This window comes from Rhineura floridana, chromosome 2 (genome assembly GCF_030035675.1).
Source record: "Rhineura floridana isolate rRhiFlo1 chromosome 2, rRhiFlo1.hap2, whole genome shotgun sequence".
Lineage (NCBI taxonomy): Eukaryota > Metazoa > Chordata > Lepidosauria > Squamata > Rhineuridae > Rhineura > Rhineura floridana.
This window is the reverse complement of record NC_084481.1, coordinates 94,979,687-94,997,860: the sequence shown is the minus strand read 5'-3', so window position 1 is coordinate 94,997,860 and position 18,174 is coordinate 94,979,687. Positions and strand designations below refer to the sequence as shown.

At 46.6% G+C, this 18,174-nt stretch overlaps 1 protein-coding gene across 2 annotated transcripts; it reads left to right on the top strand.

Moving 5' to 3' along the window:
• The first annotated feature begins 824 nt into the window (after positions 1-824).
• Positions 825-15,219, top strand: UNC93B1 (unc-93 homolog B1, TLR signaling regulator). 2 transcript variants are annotated; one of them, XM_061609499.1, is made up of 12 exons: positions 825-1,308; positions 1,837-1,940; positions 4,152-4,293; positions 7,224-7,377; positions 7,599-7,760; positions 8,231-8,360; positions 8,575-8,668; positions 10,833-10,957; positions 11,916-12,098; positions 12,192-12,465; positions 13,877-13,995; positions 14,423-15,219. In XM_061609499.1, exons 1-12 carry the CDS (start codon positions 1,299-1,301, stop codon positions 14,729-14,731), a joined length of 1,806 nt encoding a protein of 601 aa, XP_061465483.1. In that variant the 5' UTR covers positions 825-1,298; the 3' UTR covers positions 14,732-15,219. The 2 variants fall into 2 exon arrangements, with proteins under 2 accessions (XP_061465483.1, XP_061465484.1); XM_061609500.1 differs by lacking the exon at positions 7,599-7,760.
• Positions 15,220-18,174: the final 2,955 nt, after the last annotated feature.

Genomic DNA, 18,174 nt, shown 5'->3' with positions numbered 1-18,174 from the left:
CACGAAAACCCTCTTCATAGGGTCGCCATAAGTCAGAATCGACTTGAAAGCAGTACATTTACATTATTTATTTATTTATTTATTTGAGTGTATTTATATGCCGCCTTTCCACAGTGAGCTGTGCCCAAAGCGGCTTACAACAAACATTCAAAATATCAAAATACAAAACACTGAGGCGGGGAAAGAAGTCAGTTTACAAAGCAACCAATGCATTCAAAAAGGACAAAAACAATTTAGCAAACATTCAGTATTACGATAGAAATAATCTAGACAAACCTAAGTACAAAGCAAACAGAGAGCTAACAGGCAATAGAGCTTCAGGTCCTCATCTTGCTGCACTTGAAGGAGCCTCAGCAGCCTGTTTTGAATACAGTTCAGAGCAGAAGGGTCCTCTCACCATCTAGATGTCTTACAATGGGCTGCCTTTTATCTCCTCCAGAAGAGACCAACAGCAGCAACAGGGAAATGCTAAGGAGGGCAGCGATGACAAGCCCTCTTTCCCAGCCGCTTGTAAATTCCAACTGCTGGTGCAGATTTTATTGCCGCTCTAGTTCTTCATGTCCATTCTACCGCTGCCTCTGTGTCCTCCAGCTCCTTTCTCCCTCCATTCTTGTCCACCACCACCCCATAGTTGCTCCATGCTATTGTCACCACAGGGGCATCTCTTCGCTCCGGGTTCGCTCCTCGGCGGTGGGGGCTTCCTCTCCTGCTCCACCTCCACCTCCTCTGGCCCCGGCGGCGACAGCTTGGGCGGGCCGGGTGTGGGCCTCGAGGGTCTCGCAGAACTGCTCGAGGCTGACGGCGTGCTCCCCGTGGCCCAAGCGAGCCTCCACTCAAGCGCACCAGGGCTGCGTGGTGTTAGGAGAGGAGCAGAATTTCTTATGGTCTTTCGCCATTCATGCAGCTCAGATTAAGATAATAAGTATTTCCACTTACAGGTGATGCTATTTTTATCTAGTTATTTGGCAGCATCAGTTGAGGTCCCAGCCTCTCCACGAACTTCCATCTGTGCAAGATGCAACATTTTGTACGTTTAATTCACTCTAGAGGTGCTGTTACGCCTGAAAATTTCTTCCACTTATTCATCTTTCTGTGCCCAAAGTGCAAAACTTGTGGATTCAAAAGGAAATTTACATGAAATTTACATTTACATGAAATGGTACCCTCTCCTACGTTGCCTTTTCTGCCACTCCTACCTCTTTAAGAACTCCCCTCCTCCCTTTCTCCACCCCAGTGGACCCGGAAAAGCGAAGTGAACTCTCCGCTATTTTGGAAGGAGCGACGGCGTTGAAGCCCCCATGGAACCCGGTATTGATTCGTGGGGTGGGGTGGGGTGGGGTGGGGATTTGGATTAAAGTTGGGAGGGAACCACTCGGCGACCTTTGTATGTTTCAACTTTCTCCATGCGCCCTCTCTTGCCTAGAATCCGGTGTTATGCCAGCAGCTTTATTCTGGCATCTTTTCACACAAATTGGCCTGAGTATAATCCCTGCCGGTCCCAGCACGAAATCGGTTTCAGTCCCGATTTAGTTGACAAAAGCTTTACATTTTTTATCTGTTTGAGTACTCGAGTACTCGCGCATGTATCTTTGCCTGGGAGTCTCGCTCTTTTGTGTAAGCCGAAGTTTCAGAAATAAAGAGGAAGTCGTTCAATGCATCTAGAAAAGAGCGATCCCTTTACAAATGAGAGCTTCTGATAAAACTGGCCCAGAATCGGCCAAGCCTGCAGAAAAGGGAGCAATTTGCAATATGCAATTTGCCGCGGCCAATCCCGAGCAAAGGAAAGAAGCCGACGGAGTCAAAGTCTTTGGTTTCCTCTTCGCGTGTTCCCTGCAGGTGGTGCCAACGTGTATGAAGAGGCGCTGGGGAACGGGCCGCCCCCCGATGGCCAGGGGATCGACGTTTTAAATGGGCCTATCCAGAACGGCGCAGAGGTTCAGGTAAAAGTACTCCTAATCAGAGCTTGGAAAAGTTACTTTTTTGAACTACAACTCCCATCAGCCCCAGCCAGCATGGCCACTGGATTGGGCTGATGGGAGTTGTAGTTCGTCCTAATGAATTGAAATGTGTGGGTGAAGAGTGCAGTCCTACATATGAGCCAGTAAGCCTCACTAAATGAAATGAGGCTTTTTCCTCAGGAAACCCCTGTAGAACTGCAATATGTGTTACTTTTGTTGTCAGCTAAATGGGGAGGTTAAGCAGGGTGGGCGGAGATAAATTTATTTAAATTGTAACAATAAAAGGTATCTTTGGTTCCCATTAATTAAGTTGAGCAGGATGATAGATCCTCCGGTTTCTTTTTTCTAGCTAGGGAATAACATTTGCTGGGCTTTCCTTCACAATGATATGGTGAAATCATGTTTGCTTGTTGCATTTATATGCCACCTTTTTCTCCAGGAGATCAAGGTGGCATATGTAGTTCTCCCCCCACAATAACCCTGTGAGGTAGGTTAGGCTGAGAGGCAGTGATCTTCATGGCTGAGTGAGGGTTGAAACCCTGGGCTTCAAGGTCCTACTCTAACACTCTAACCACTACACCACACTGCCTTTCTTGCTTGCTACTGCAACATGGTTGGGACTCTGCTTCACAGTACTGTATTTTTTTAGGATAATAAATGTGCAGTTGTTTTCCCAGCAGTTGCAAAAACCTTGAATTTTTTTCCCCAAGGAAGTGTTTTTGCTGTAGGGATGATGCATTTCCCCCAACATTTAAGCAGCAATGTTTTGTCACTGGGAAAATGCAATGTTCACCCAGCTAGTGTGCCTGTTGTGCTTGTGATAGGAGGTTGGAGCTGGTATGCCTCTGAATGCCAGTTGCTGGAAACCACAGGAACTGTTGCGTTCAGGTCCTGCTTGTGGGCTTCCCATAGGTGTCTGGTTGGCTACTGTGAGAACAGGATGCTGGACTAGATGGGCCACTGGCCTGATGTGGCAGGCCTCTTATGTTCTTAATACAGTTGTGTTATGAGCATTCATTGGTGGATGCATGTGATGTTAAAGATAAGAGACACCTTCCTATCCTTCCTGAATGCTCATTTTACTTTGTGAACATTTTAAACTTTTTTTTAATAAAGGCTGCAGTCCTATACCCTGCCCTGATATTGATGGTGGGTGCTGGTGGTTAGGGTCCAGAGCAGTCAGCTCTGCCAGCAGAGGTGATCACAGCCAGGAGTGAGGTAGGAGAGATCTGCTAGGGTAACCAGCAGCAAGCCCTGAAACAGATCCAAAGCCCTGTGGATCCCCCAAGGAAACCACTTGCCTGTCATCGGGCTCCTCAGCTGTGCCATCCCTACAGCTCATGCAGGGAAAAAAATACCCCCCCACCTTCCACCCTGACCGTCTGTGCTGCTCTGATTCCCTCCAGCTCCATTTAGGATTGCTCTGTAAACCTCTTTCTAGGATGAGCGTTCCCATGCAAGCAACACTCAGGAGCAAAGGCATTTGTTGCCCTGAAAAGAAACGAAAATGGGAAAATTCCAAGAAAGCCACCCTTGTGCTGAAAACAATATTCTATCATTAAAAACATACCGCGTTTTGCTGATGTTCTTTCAAAGCAGAGTTGCTCATCATATATCTTGATTTCCAATGAAAGTGTGTGGGGGGGGGAGTAGCAGGCAATCCTTCCTCTGCAGGTGTCCTTTCAAATCAGAGCTGCTCGGCTCTCATGATTAAAAATGAAATGGGGGGGGAAGTCGTATGCAATCCTTCCTCTGCAGCAAAACTATCTTTTTCCTATCCGTGATGTGGAAACTAAATATAGATCTACTTTTTCTTAAGAAACAACAACACAGAACTTGGATGAACAAGAAGAGGGAGTTGCTTTCTTTGATGCGGAGCAAAAAACTTTCTGCATATGTGGTCATCATGTTTAACGTTTCATTTTTGAAATGGATGTCTGCTGTCCTTCAGCATGCATGCAAGAACACATGCACTGTGTTTATTTCCAGCAGCCAAATAAATCAAAAGTAGAAGCAGTCTTGCTATGGAGAACAGCACTTGCAGTACAGTTTGGTTACCTTCCTTACCCTTAGTGATGGCCTTTTCTTTAACTGCATGTCTCCTTCTCTCCCTCTGAGGAATGTGGCTGCTTGCCTGCCTTGGAGGTTGGTCAGGGTGGTCCTCTCAACCCCTTTTGATGCTTCTGTCTCCAGTTGGATGACTTTGTGGGGGCTCACGCTGAGTACAATGAAGAAGAGGAGGAGTCCAAGTACTTCCGCCGCAAGCGTTTTGGCGTGATCAAGAACCTTGTGGCAGCCAGTGTGGGAGCAATGCTGACCTATGGTGTCTTTCTAGGTATGTGCTTCTTCATCTCTTGCCTCTGGATTCACAGCCTACTCTGCATGAGATCTGCAGGGCCAGCCACACATCTAGGTTGGGTGTGGTTACCCTTTTTGTGGTGAGGCCTGCAGTGACCCATGGTAACCCTCCAGGGGTTGAAGTATAAAAGTGGGCAGTTCCCAAGACTGCCTTCTAAAAGACTTTCCCATCAGCTATTATAAACTATTTTAAAATAACATGTTTATCATTCATTATTATTAAAATCAGATTTTTTAATTAAAAAAAAATAAAGGAAAAATTTGGGAGGGTCACAAATACCTTTTGGTATCATAGAATTGCAGGAGGGGACCTACAGGAGCATTCAGATATATATTTATAAATTTAGGGGGCACCTTGGGAGGCCACAAAAAAATTCTTGGCATCACTGTGGGGGAACCTACATTAACCTTTTTTTTAAAAAATGGGATTCACAAAAACCTTGGGGGTGGCTAAATATGGCCCATGGGCCATAGGTGAGCCACTCATATTCTAGAGGCACAACATCAGCCTTGTAAATAAGACTACAAAATTATTAGTTTGTGGGGGGTTTTACTAGCCTGCTACGAGGCTCTTTATAAAAATGCAGGCAATTAGCCTCTCAGCAGGCTAACAAAAAAAAATCTACCAGCCAGATGGAGGACAGAGCAGTCTATTCCTCCTTGGCCAGCTTGCTTGGTTTCTGTTTGCTTGCTCACTTGTATGGAATTCTGAGTCGCCTGTGGCTACCAGATGCCTAAATCAGCACTTGTGTGTTATGATAAGAGAACTAGTTTTGCACCAGAAGCAGATTGAATGGACATTTACTTCCCAAATGTCATTTTAGTACTTCTGGTTTATTTAACTTATTCAGCACCTTATCCTAGGATTCTCAAGGCGACTAGCAACTTAAAAACTTAGTGGAGCAGTGAGGCATGGGAGGACCAGATAACTGGAAAGAATAATCGAGGATCCAGTGACTGGAGTTAGGCAAGAGTGGATGATCAGCAGTGCCCGACCACAGTATGGAGGTTGTGGCCTGCTGAGAAGATGCAGAGAGGACAGAAGGTGAAGAGGGGACCCCCGCATGGCATAGTCCACAGCCACAGTTGTGGGCATTGAAAAACCCTATGCTTTTTATACGACAAAGAGGTTGTCGTAGAGGCTGCTTGGCTGAGGAAATGCCAGGGTCTAGCAACGTTACTGATGTTTACTGATGTGCCGCCCTGAGCTCCTGCTGGGAGGAAGGGTGAGATATAGATCAAATTATAGATAAATAAATAAATAAAATGTCTGCATTAAGCGCCAAACCACTGGAGCAATACCTCTATGAGGAGAGACTACAGTGCTGGAGTCTATTTAGTTGAAAAACAAGGCAAGTAAGGTGGATTAGAGAGACACAAGATAGAGGTGTATAAAATTATGCATGGTGTGGAGAAAGAGCAGTTTATTTTCTTTCTCTCATAATACAAGAATCCAGGGTCATCCAATGCAGTTGAATATTGGAAGATTCAGGACAGACAAAAGGAAGTACTTCTTCACGCAGCACTTAACTGACCTCTGGAATGTGCTATTGCAAGATGTAGTCACGATGGCTACATAACTATCTCCGGGACCAGAGGCAGGAGAGTGCTGTTGCACTCAGGTTCTGCTTGTGAGCTTTCCCGAGGCATCTGGTTGGCTGTCTAGTCCTGGATGCTGGATTAGATGGGCCTTTGGCCTGATCCAGTAGGGCTCTTCTTATCTTCTTGCCTGTCTGTTTCTTGTGGTTCTGTTTCCTATCCTTGCTATCAGCTGCTGGTCTACTCCTCTGCCAGCTCAGTGCTCTTCCAGTTATTCAATGCACAGGTATTTTGTCCCAGTGTCTACACCAACCTAGGATACAAGGCGATGGGCTCCTTGCATGGCGCCATAATCGCTGCTAATGTAATGATTCTGCCACCTCTCCTGTGACACTCAACCAAGACTGCAAAGTCTGTTTTGCTGAAGTCTCATTTCCTCTTTTGATTCAAGCTGATGTTATGGAAGCCAAAACCCACTGGGAAAATGTTGATTTGCTGTGATAAAATTAAAAAGGAAGTGGTCTGTTGCAAAGTTAAATCTTTAGTGGTGATTTGTTGAACCATTACGTCTTAAAAATGAGGAAAGTGCTGCTTTGTAGATTAAAAGGACTCTTTGGGATTGTAAATAGCTGGCTTGCTTGCTTATGGGCTTTGTCCACCAAGCAACACTGTTTTCAAATCTCTGTTCATTTCCACGGCCCTTGTACATGGAAATGAATGGACGTGACATTGATGTTTAGGAAATTGCATGTGTCTTCATGTGTGGAAGCACTAAACACACAGTCTTCCTCACAAATGCAGTCTGGTAGCATAGTCCCAGAAGTACTGTCTGCTTTCATTTCATTTTGCACATTTGATTTGGATCCAAGAGAGGTTTTGGATGTTACCTTGCTGTGAAGGAGCGGGATGTGCAAATTCCCTGCACATTTCTGTTTCTCTGTAGCAGAGAAACAAACAAAGCTGTTCTGGAAGAAGGATCTACTTGCCAACCTCATTGTAGCACTTCTAGTGGCAGTTTGGGATCCAGCAACTTGACATCATGATGAAGCCTGTGGCTGGGTCTCTGCCTTGGCGTTCAAGAATAAACAGGAGTTTATTTTTTCAATCACTTGGCCCTGTTTGGCTCTAGAGTCTAGGGATGATGTGGGTCTCAATGTGGTGTTGAACTCCTTGAGGAAGTAAGCAGAGGGATTCTGGACAAGTCAGCTCTGTTCCTGAGCATGACTATATCTTGCAGCCTTGGTGCAAGCTCTGGAGATTCAGCAAGTATTATCCTTTTTTATGAGAGGGGGATCTTGTTAAATAGTGTGGCGCCTGTTCTGAACCAGGTTAAGCCTGATGCTTATGCTTCCATGCCGTCTCCCCTAGGCCTGCTGCAAATGCAGCTCATCCTGCACTATGATGAGACCTACCGGGAGGTGAAATATAGCAACCTGGAACTGCAGAATATTGACAGCAAGATGCTGATGGGCATCAACGTCACACCGATTCTTGCCCTGCTCTATACTCCGATCCTCATCAGGTATTCCTCTGCCCTTAATTCCTGATAACCCCTCTGGGAAAAGGAGTGCTCTTCATACCATTTATGAGCCCCTGAACTGTGGCTGGAATAGACATTTTTTCTCTAAGAAGCAGGAGAAAAACCTGTGCCCTGAGGTAGCCAGAACCCAAGTGATCCCACGGTCATTAAAAACTTGACCTTCTCCCAACTGAGAACACTTGCCTCTCCTTCCATCTTTCCAGATTCTTTGGCACCAAATGGATGTTCTTCTTGGCAGTGGGTGTCTACGCACTCTTTGTCTCCACCAACTATTGGGAGCGCTACTATACCTTGGTGCCGTCGGCTGTGGCAATCGGGGCGGCCATTGTGCCACTCTGGGCTTCCATGGGCAACTACATCACCCGGTGAGCCAGCTGCAGCAGGGTGGGAAGAGGGAAAAACACTTGGTTGAAAGATGTACATGAGCATCTTTGCATGGCTCTTTCCATATCGACTAGCCTGATCACTTGGTGACTCTCCTAAACTATACTGTGCTTTCCTGACTGGCGCTAGCATTGAGACATTCCATCATGAATGCAGTAAATTGGTTTCAGATGTTCTGGATGCGCCAACCTGTGGAAGCGTTTCTTGGCCACTTCCACAGGAGGAGAAATGTTAGATCAGGGGCAGGGAACCTGTCCAGATGTCACTGGACTCCAGTTCCCATCAGCCCCAGCCAGCATAGGAATAATGGGAGTTGTAGTCCAAATGCATCTGAAGGGCAACAAGCTCCCCATTCCTCGTCTAGAGTGAGTCTTGGGAGATAGCAGAGGGCCTAGCAGTCTGAGGCTGCCGGCCATCTGATAGGCCCTTTATGTGCTACTTGTCTCAACAGGATGGCACAGAAGTACTATGAATATGCACACTACAAGTTGGAACATGTCCAGGAGCAGAGAAAGGCACCACGCGGGGCCTACAACTCCTACATCATTGGCTTCCAGACTATCTTTTATGCCTTCTTCTATGTGAGAGCTCTGTTAAAACTTTTTTAGTGCCTCTTGGGGTAACAATGTGTGTATGTGTGGGTTTCTCATAGTTCCTCCTTGTCTGCTGGGAAGTGGCAGCTGTCGATGATATTGAAAGTTCAGGGAGGCCCTCTCGCTATCTATGCTTTAGATTTTTCTCTTTCTCCCACCTGTGGTTGGTTTATCTTGGATCCTCTCTCACCCTGTTTTCCAGCTCAGCTTTGTCTGTGCCCAGTTTCCCATGTTTTTCTTCCTGAAGTGGCATCTCTCTGATTTGAACCACACACTCTTCAATGTGCGCCAGTGTGGTGAGTATCCCGACTTATGAGGGGCAGAGCCGTAGCTCACGTGGAAAGTACCTGCTTGACATGCAGAAGGTCCCATGTCTCCAGGTAGGACTGGGACAGACTTGTCTGAAACCCTGAGAGCTGCTGCCAGTCAGTGTAGACAGTAATGAGCTAGATGGACCAATGACTCACTATAAGGCAGCTCTCTGTGTCCCTATGAGCATAGCTTTGTCAGGATGATACATACTGCCATTTCCTTCTTGGAGACCATCAGCTCCTTAATCTTGTATAGCTCCTACACCACGGTTCAGCAACCCATGGGCCATATATGGCCCTGCCACTTGTCAGCGTGCGGTCTGTTAGCTGGCCCTCCCCATTGCCACTGAAATGCTCTGCTGGCCTCCACCAAAATCACCTTGCTCTTGTCCAGTAGGGTTTTTCCCTCCTATTTCCTGCCCTGTTGCCAGTTTTTTTACGTTACAAAGGGTATGTCTACCTGGGTGAGGAGGGGGGCAGGCCCCTTCCTGTCTGTGCAAGGAAAGGAAAGGATTTTGCAAGTGTGGATCCCATAGATCCACACCTGCAAAAGGCATCCCTGTGCTTGCAAAAGGTGTCCCACTCCCCACCAGAAGAGAGAAGTGTGCACCAGGCACTCGAGATGTATTTTGCTCCCAGGGGGCACTTAGGACCCACTAGCTGGCTTGCTGTAAGGTAGCTGTGCAACCCCCATTGGGCAAATAGAGCCCGATGTAAGTTGCCTGTCAGAGATCTTGGCGGGGGGGGGAGGGGAAACGTGAAAGAGAAACTTGTTCTAAAGTTACCTGCCTACATGTCAGTAGGAGGTGGGGTTACTAACCAAAATTACCCACACAGTTAATGGAAAAAATATATGGAGAAACACAGAGGGGTGGGGAAACTTGGAGTCGTGGAGGTGTGTGTGTGTGCGTGCATAAATGGCCTAAGCCATGCCCATTGCTGCCTCCAGCTACACCTACTGACATACAGCCCCTGACTGCCCACACTCTGCCACCTGTGACCCTTGGGAGCTGGCTAGCTAAGTGTGGGCTGGATGGAACAACTATCAGGTGTATCCACAGTTGGCTACAAAATTGTATTCAAAGTGCTTATCAATTGTTCCTTCGCAAAGAGCTGGGAGGTAATGAGCAGGGTGTGGCAGGGCTCGTGCTCTTCAACTTTTTTATTAATGACTTGGATGAGGAGGTACAGGGAATGCTTATCAAATTGGCAGATGATACAAAATTGGGAGGGACAGCTAATACCCTGGAGGACAGAAAGAAAATTCAAAGTGATCTTGATAGGCTGGAGCACTGGGCTGAAAACAACAGAATGAAATTTAACAGGAATAAGTGCAAAGTTCTACACTTAGGAAAAAGAAACCAAATACAGTTATAAGATGGGGGATATTTGGCTCAGCAATGCTACATGTGAGAAGGATCTTGCGATTGTTGTTAATCACAAGCCAAATATGAGCCAACAGGGTGATGTGGCTGCAAAAAAGGCAAATGCTATTTTAGGCTGCCTTAACAGAAGATTTCCAAATCATATCAAGTACTAGTTCCCCTCTGTTTGGCACTGGTTACGTCTCATCTTGAATACTGCATCCAGTTCTGGACACCACACCTTAAGACAAACTGGAACATGTTCATAGGAGGGCAATGAGGATGATCGGGAATGGACACAAAGCCCTATGAGGAGAGACTGAAAGAACTGGGCATGCTTAGCCTCGAGAAGAGGAGACTTGGGGGGGGGGAAATGATAGCACTCTTCAAGTACTTGCAAGGTTGTCACATAGAGGAGGACAAGGATCTCTTGATCATCTCAGAGTGCAGGACACGGAATAATGGGCTCAAATTACAGGAAGCCAGATTTCGGCTGAACATCAGGAAAAACTTCCCGTTAGAGCAGTATGACAATGGAATCAATCACCTAGGGAGATGATGGGCTCTCCAACACTGGAGGCGTTCAAGAGGCAGCTGGACAGCCATCTGTCAGGGATGCTTTAATTTGGATTCCTGAGTTGAGCAGGGGCTTGGACTCAATGGCCCTTCCAACTAAAATTCTATGATTCCCACCCTGTCCTATACCAATGATCGCCAGATCCTTGATTCCTGGAATATTTTCCCAGCTAGGCCTGTTGGTGTCTGAGTTGCTGTTTCTTCTGCAGGGGCTGGGAGCCATGGGATCCTCACAGGGTTCAACACCACGGTTCTACAGAAGCTGCCACGCAGCAGCGAGCTCATCACAGTGGAGAGTGTGCTCATGGGAGTGGCCTTCCTCTCCATGCTTCTGGTATGAAACTGGTGACAAAAAAGTGCAAAGGCATGGATTTAACTCTCCATGCTTGTGGTCATCATGGAATCAATGGTAAAAGCAATACATTCTGCAACCCCTGCTCACCCCCCAGTAAACTGTGTACACAGTTGGCAAATAAGCATGTGATTTATCTTGCATTTCTGCAACTCTCTTGAAGCCCTGAAGGTTGTGTGGCCAAATTCCAGACTAGCTGAGGACAGTGGCCCAGGCTGAAACGCAAACCTGGGCCAGTGTATTGGCCCATGTATATGCAGCACTTCCACAGCAGCACCTCCACACCAGCTTTGCCTCTGCCTTTACCTAGCTGGGAGTGGGTGCCCCACATGTATGGGCTGGAATATAAAGCAACAATTTTTTAAAGTTATTGTAGCCACATGGAGTGCTAACTCAGGCAAGAGCTTTCCAGTGGTGCTACATGAATTGCGGTCATATTTGAACTGTCCCTTTGATATGAATTGGGTTATATTAGGGGAATAAATGCAATTACTGGGGTGGGTGTGTATGATCCATTCTCTGTTTTATTTTACAAGGGGTAGAATTAATCCAGATGTGGGGTTGCTAGTGAAAACAGCAACCCTAGTTGAATTCTCTTTGCCCTGTCTGTAATATTTAGGTAGACTTCCCAAATGTTGTGACATCATCTGGTTGTGTGTTTCCCTGACTCACATCATTGGGTGACACTGGAGTGTGTGGAAACAACACCGGAAATTCTGCTTAAACATTCCCAACAGAGATGGGGAATCTGTGGGCCTCCAGGTAACTGCTGGACTCGTTCCCATCATCCCTGACCACTGGACATGTCTGGGGCTGATGGGAGTTGGAGGGCCACAGGTTCCCCCATCCCTTATTTACAGGCAGAGAGGAGGACTTCTCAACACTGGTTGTTCTTGCCCATTTCCTGATGTCTCAACCATGTGACTTCCTGTTTCTGCAGGTGTTGCTCCTGTGTGGCTCAGCCTATCGCCCCACTGAGGAGATTGATTTGCGCAGCATTGGCTGGGGCAACATCTTCCAGCTGCCTTTCAAGCACATGCGAGACTACCGCCTGCGCCACCTCATCCTCTTCTTCATATACAGTGGGTTTGAGATGGTCTTTTTCTGCACTGGCTTTACCCTAGTACGTGTGCTCCTCTCAGGTCAGCAGATGGGAAGAGCTGGGTAAAACCTGTCTCAGCGCTAACCAAAGCTTCCTTTTCTCTCCACGTCTCAGAGCTATGGTGTCTGCTGCATCGGCCTGGAACGCATGGCTTACATCCTCACCACTTATGGACTCTCGTCTGCTGTCTGCTCCGTCCTGGGGCTCTCGATGCTGTGTTTGCCTCGCCAAGTTCCCCTGCTTGCTGGAGCCTCTGTCCATGTCATCCTCTTGATTGCCCTCTTCTGCTGGGAGCCTCACGCCCATAGCTTAGGCGAAGCAGCCATGCTCTATCTGGTGGCTGCCCTCTGGGGTCTTGGCAGTGCCCTGAACAAGACAGGCCTCAGCTGTGAGTAAAATAATGCCCCTTTTGTTTGGGAGGGCATGAGCCCTGCCCCTCTTTAGGAGCATAGGAAGTTGCCTTAGTCAGATCATTGGTCCGTCTAGCTCACTGCCATCTACACTGACTGGTGGTAGCTGTCCAGGATTTTAGACATGGTTCTCTCCCAGCCCTAGCTGGAGATGCTGGGGATTGAAGCTGGGACCTTCTGCATGCAAAACAGAGGCTTAACCACTGATTGCAGACTGAGCTTTGCTCCCATTCTGCTCCAGATTGAGCACTTGATGTAGTTGCTGCTGTCCCTTTCATAAACTAGGATAAGTGAAGCCAACAGGTGCCATTCAGAAATTGTTGGACTCTGACTCCCATCAGCCCCACTCAGCATGGCCAAAGGTGAGGGATGATGGGAGTTGTAGTTCAGCAACGTCAGGAGGGCATCACACTGGCTTCCCCTAGACTAGAAAGTACATCAAGCTGAGCTGAATAAGTACCATGGTACCAGCAACTCTCAGTTGGTGTGATAGATACTGGTTATTTGATGAGAGTCAGTTCTAAATACTCCAATGGTAGGTAGTGGCTTGTTGGAACTTTGTTACCTCCTTTGAATTCATCATTGATCACGAATAGAGCAAGGCAAGAGGCTTGTTCACACACGGCACTCAACACAGGTACAAGCTGTTTTTACACATGTACAAGTGTCTGTGTGAAAGAGTATACGCTTGTGGATTTATACAGGTATTGTGTACAGTAGGGCCCCACTTATACGGTGGGTTAGGGACCAGTCCCCCGCCGTAAAGCGGAAATTGCTGTAAAGCAGAACCCATAGACTGTAATGGGGCTGCCGTGCAAAAATGACACGAAAATGTCGCAAAATGCCACAAAATCAGCTTTTAAAAGGGGAATTTCCCGCCGCCACATTAGCAGAACACTGGATTGTGAAGCACCGGTAAGCGGGGCCCTGCTGTACACAGTTGAATATTATCTGTGAATAACTATGAGTGTACAGCTCAACTGTTCATGTACACACATTGTACATGGGTTGAATGGAATGTGTGGACACCCGTAGTAACTGCGCCAAAGAAATTCTTCCATGGTTGTTGCATTTGGGGGGGGCATTTTTATAAGATGCATTATCCTCCAGTCCTCCTATAGCCTTTCCAACCAGTTAGTAATGAGGAAAACATAAATAATTCAACAGTGTCTTGTGGCACCTTAAAAGGCTAATATGTTTTATTAAGACATAAGCTTTCATGGACTACAGTCCACTTCATCAGAATCATTAAATGTTATGAGTAGTGGTGGTGGGAATGTACGGGATGAGGGCAGAAGGAAATAAAATGCAGACTGTGGTGATAATTATGTTATTGGTCACTTTATCTAGTTGCTCTCTTTCCCCCTCCCCGCCCTTCTTTCTGCACAGCACTCCTGGGGATACTTTATGAAAACAAAGGGCGGCAGGACTTCATCTTCACCATTTACCACTGGTGGCAAGCCATGGCCACCTTTGTTGTTTATCTGTGGTCTGGACTGCCCATGAAGGTGCGTGGGGAACCTGGCATTGAGGGAGTTCTTTGCCTTCTCTGGCTTTTGGTGGAATGAGACAATTTCCTCTATCCCAGAGATAAAAGGAGAATAGATCTAAAGCCAGGAGTGGGGTGGAGGAACTTGAAGGCAAGAGGAGAAAGGGATAGTAGAAGGCACCAGGAGCCACCTATCCCTAATTCTGCCTAGATCACAGTTGTCCTTTTCCTGGGCTAGATAGGGGAAACGTTTTGGCTCTCCTGATGTTGCTGAACTACAACTCCCATTAGCCCCAGCAAGCATGAGCACTGGCCAGGGATGAGTTGTGCAACATTAGGAGGGCCAAAGGTTCCCCACACCTGTCCTGGGCCAAACCTGTAGAACAAAGCGAAGGAACAACTGCCCTTGCCCTTAATTAACTGATGGGAGTCTCTCTTCCTTCTAGGCTAAGTTATCCATCATGCTCGTTACTCTAGTAGTGGCAGTATTATCCTACCTGTGGATGGAATATAAAGTAGCCCAGTTAATCCCGCATCGCCTCCCCAAGATTCCCAAGCCACGGCACAAGGTGCGGGGCTACTGCTCCCTGAAAGATGACAGCTCTGATGAAAGTGACTCCGACAGGGAAGACGAGGAGGAGAGTGGCTCTTCAGAAGGGGAGGGACCGAATGGCCTGCATAACCAACTTCACTGCAGGAACAGATGTTTATATGAGCAGGCCCTGGGGGAGGAAGGCAGGGATAATGTGGGCTAGCTCCTGCCCTAGTCTCATCTGTCCTGGTTGGGACATGACTCTCAAATGCCTTAGGCTTCAGCCTCTCTCAGTTGCTAGAGTCCTCTTTCGGTTACCTGGCCTGCTATGTCTCAACTTTGTCTTCGGACCATAGACTCTGTGAGCTGTTCCTCTACCTCGCTTCTCACATTTCAGCCCCCTTGGGCTCATGCTCTAGCTTAAGGAGAAGATTGAAAGCCACATTTGCTGACAAAGGTTCTTCATGCTTTCCCTGCCTAATCTCTGCCTGCATTCCTGATCTCCATCTCCAAAGGATGGGAGATACCAGATCCACAGGCATTTTCCCACAGAACAGCCTAAGTGAATTGTGAAAAATCAGTACAAGGTACAAAACATCAATGCTTAAGATGTGTAAGCTCCTGGAGGTTGCACAAAGAAGGGAGATTATATTGATGTTTTCTTATTCTTCAGAAACAACTGGCAATAAAGTCTCAGTACATTTTCATATATTTGACTGTAGCTTGTCTGGGAAAGGTCTTTCTGTGGCCTTTCTGTGGCCTATCACAATTGGCCCTTTTGTTAGTGGGTATTATATTTCAGATAATATGCAGATGCCACAAAACTGGTCCAGCTTATTTGACACCCAGTGCTCACATGATAAAACCCTATCTTCAATTTATGTTGATTAATTGTACCAACATAAAAAAAGTCTGGCAACACCTGTCAATAAGGCACATTCTTTCAGTGGGACAGTTCCTGGGCACTATTCAGTCACTGCCTTTTTGCTGTAAGTTGGGTGGAGAACCTCCAGCCCATGGGCCCAATTTGGCTAAGCACGGGTCCCAATTTGATCTGTGAGACCCTTCTCCCCACCACCACTCCTGTCTGTCCCATGCCAGACAGCAGTTGTGGGGCAGGTAGAGATTCTCCTGGATTGACAGTATGAGTTGAGTTCCCTGTACAGAACATGATCATGTAGCTGATACCTGCAGACAGCATCTTTCTTAGCCCTATGCTTGGGGTTTGCAAAGTGCTTTGGGCAGTGCTTCCCAAATGTCTAACAGCCAGGTGGCTGCTGGCCACTTGAGAAGCACTGTGCAAGGGATCATAAAGTGGTAGAGCTGGAAGGGCCTATAAGGCCGTTAAGTCTAACCCGTTGCTTGGTGTAGGAATCCAAGACTTTGATGGGGTGGGAGAAGTCACATGTCAATAATCTAAAGTCATAATAATGTCAGGTGAGTGACAGGGTTGCCCCACCTATATGTCAAAGACCCAGGCCAAAATGGTTCATCAGTCCTGCTCTAAGCTATAAGTAGAATTGCAATTGGTTTTTCACACTACAGAAGCTATTACACATTTTCTGTCTGTGCATTCCACCGCTTCCCATCCAGACAAATGGGGATGACATAACTGTGCAGGCAGGGAAAGGACTGTGTGCCTGAGAAGGCATTTAAAAAAACAAAACACCCTGAAATACATTAATCTGCCCGAATGCACTTAAAACCAGATTACCTTGAAGACATAACAACAGCAAAAGTTTTTAGAAATTAAAAAGTGGAACAGGGTGGAGAACAGGCTGTCTTGGAATGTCTATGGTGAAGGAGACTCTAAATCTTTTTTTAAGTGCCAAGCAGAGGGTGGATACCAATATGAAGAATGTTGTCAGCTAAACAGCATCTGGCTGGTGTGGCTAAGACAAAGCCAGCGAGAAGGGTCTTTTTCTCTGCCTGTGACACACAGTTTGTTGGCATAAGTCCCAAACTCTACAAAAGGGTTTCAAACAACTGGTCTTCTTAAGCAGACTTCCCTGCTGTCATTCAGAAACAGTGAATATTTTCTTAATTTTCTGAAAGCTCCTTAGAAAAATTTGCAAACAGATGAAGACATGGCTGCTGACAAGGGGTACAGATATACCAGACCCCAAGCCAGCAGGCTCTCCTGACTCATAGCTTTTTTTTTTTTAAGTAGGTCAACTGGACATCTCTAAAGAATGTTATAAAGCAAAACATGGAGGCAGCTCTAAGGTTTTGACACTTAGCAGGTAGCGATATTGCTAAAGACTCTTAATCACTGAGGTAGGCTAGGCTAAGTTAATTTATGTACATAAGCAGCAGTTCTTGCCAATAAATTGTAGGGGGAAGGGATACAGAGTCTCAATCCATGTAATGTACCAGGCCCAAGAAATCCTGTTGGCATCCTGGTTAAGGATAGTCAACACGACTACTTTCCCATGCCACCAGTGTGCTTTGTTAGGCATCCATATGCTAAACTTTAGGTGTGTGGCCAGGGCCGGATTATCCATTAGGCTTAGTAGGCTGAAGCCTAGGGGCCCGGAGCTCTTGGGGGCCCATGCAAGAGCTTCCAAACCGCCCGCCATCCCCCCACTTCACTTTCCTTTTTCTCCACTGTTTTTTTGCAGTTTGCCATCAATCAAGGTGGCGGCCGAGGTTTCCCTAAGGGGCTGAAGCCTCTGCCGCCATCTTGGTTGATGGCACGCATGCGTGCTACATGCTCGCATTGCTGCCATCAACCAAGATGGTGGCAGAGGCTTTAGCTCCTTAGGGATACTTTGGCCGCCATCTTGATTGATGGCAAACCTGTGCACACAGTGCGCACAGCCGCAAAAAAAGCGGAAAGGTAGGTGAAGCAGGGGGGATGGGACAGGACGGCAGGCAGCTCAGAAGCTCCTGTCCTACGATCCCTCCTGTGGCTGTTTCTGCGGATCTAAGAGGAGAAGGGCCCCCGAAACACCAATCAGCCTAGGGGCCCTCCTCAGCTTAATCCGGCCCCGTGTGTGGCTACTGGCTAAGCTCAAAATAACTATATTGCACATGTAAATGATCCATACCTTAGGTAAGCCTACTACTTTTCTATGTGTAGAAGATGATGTATCTTGTGTGCAACCTGAGATAGGGAAACAGACCTTTTACTGAAGTTACTAGAAAAATGAATAATGGTAAAGTCAGAAAATACAATAACTGCAGCAAATCATTTAATGTGGGGAGTCAATTCTGTGAAACATGGAAAAGGTAAGGCAATCCATCTCGTGTAACAGCATTTTCTGAGAAATAATGGCACATCTAAGTGTTGCTTTTCTATTTCTCATTTAGATTAGCCAGATCCAACCATCAGTTCTTATGATAAAAAAGAGCATGGTGGCACTTTAAAAGCTAAAGCATTTATCGTGGCATAAGCTTTAATGGAACAGAGCATACTTTGAAACATTATCCTCAGTTGCAAAAAGGGGGTGTTATTACAAAGTCAGACAAGAAGGCCCAACAAGGCAAGGGACAGAGAAACATAAATGAAAACTAGTTTCAGGTGGGCTGGAGATGTGTTCAAATATGAGTGAGTGTGATCACTTCTAAGTGCTAACAAACTGTTATGTAGAGCAGGATGAACAGTGCACATAAACACTTAGAAACGGACAGTGATTCTTTGTATTGAGCTAGCCATTCTCAGTC

What these genes read in the sequence shown, in the direction of transcription:
- UNC93B1 (XM_061609499.1), top strand. An exon ending in GACCTATGGTGTCTTTCTAG is followed by an intron (nt 4,294 to 7,223) that starts GTATGTGCTTCT and finishes CGTCTCCCCTAG; the next exon opens with GCCTGCTGCAAATGCAGCTC. An exon ending in ATGGGCAACTACATCACCCG is followed by an intron (nt 7,761 to 8,230) that starts GTGAGCCAGCTG and finishes TTGTCTCAACAG; the next exon opens with GATGGCACAGAAGTACTATG.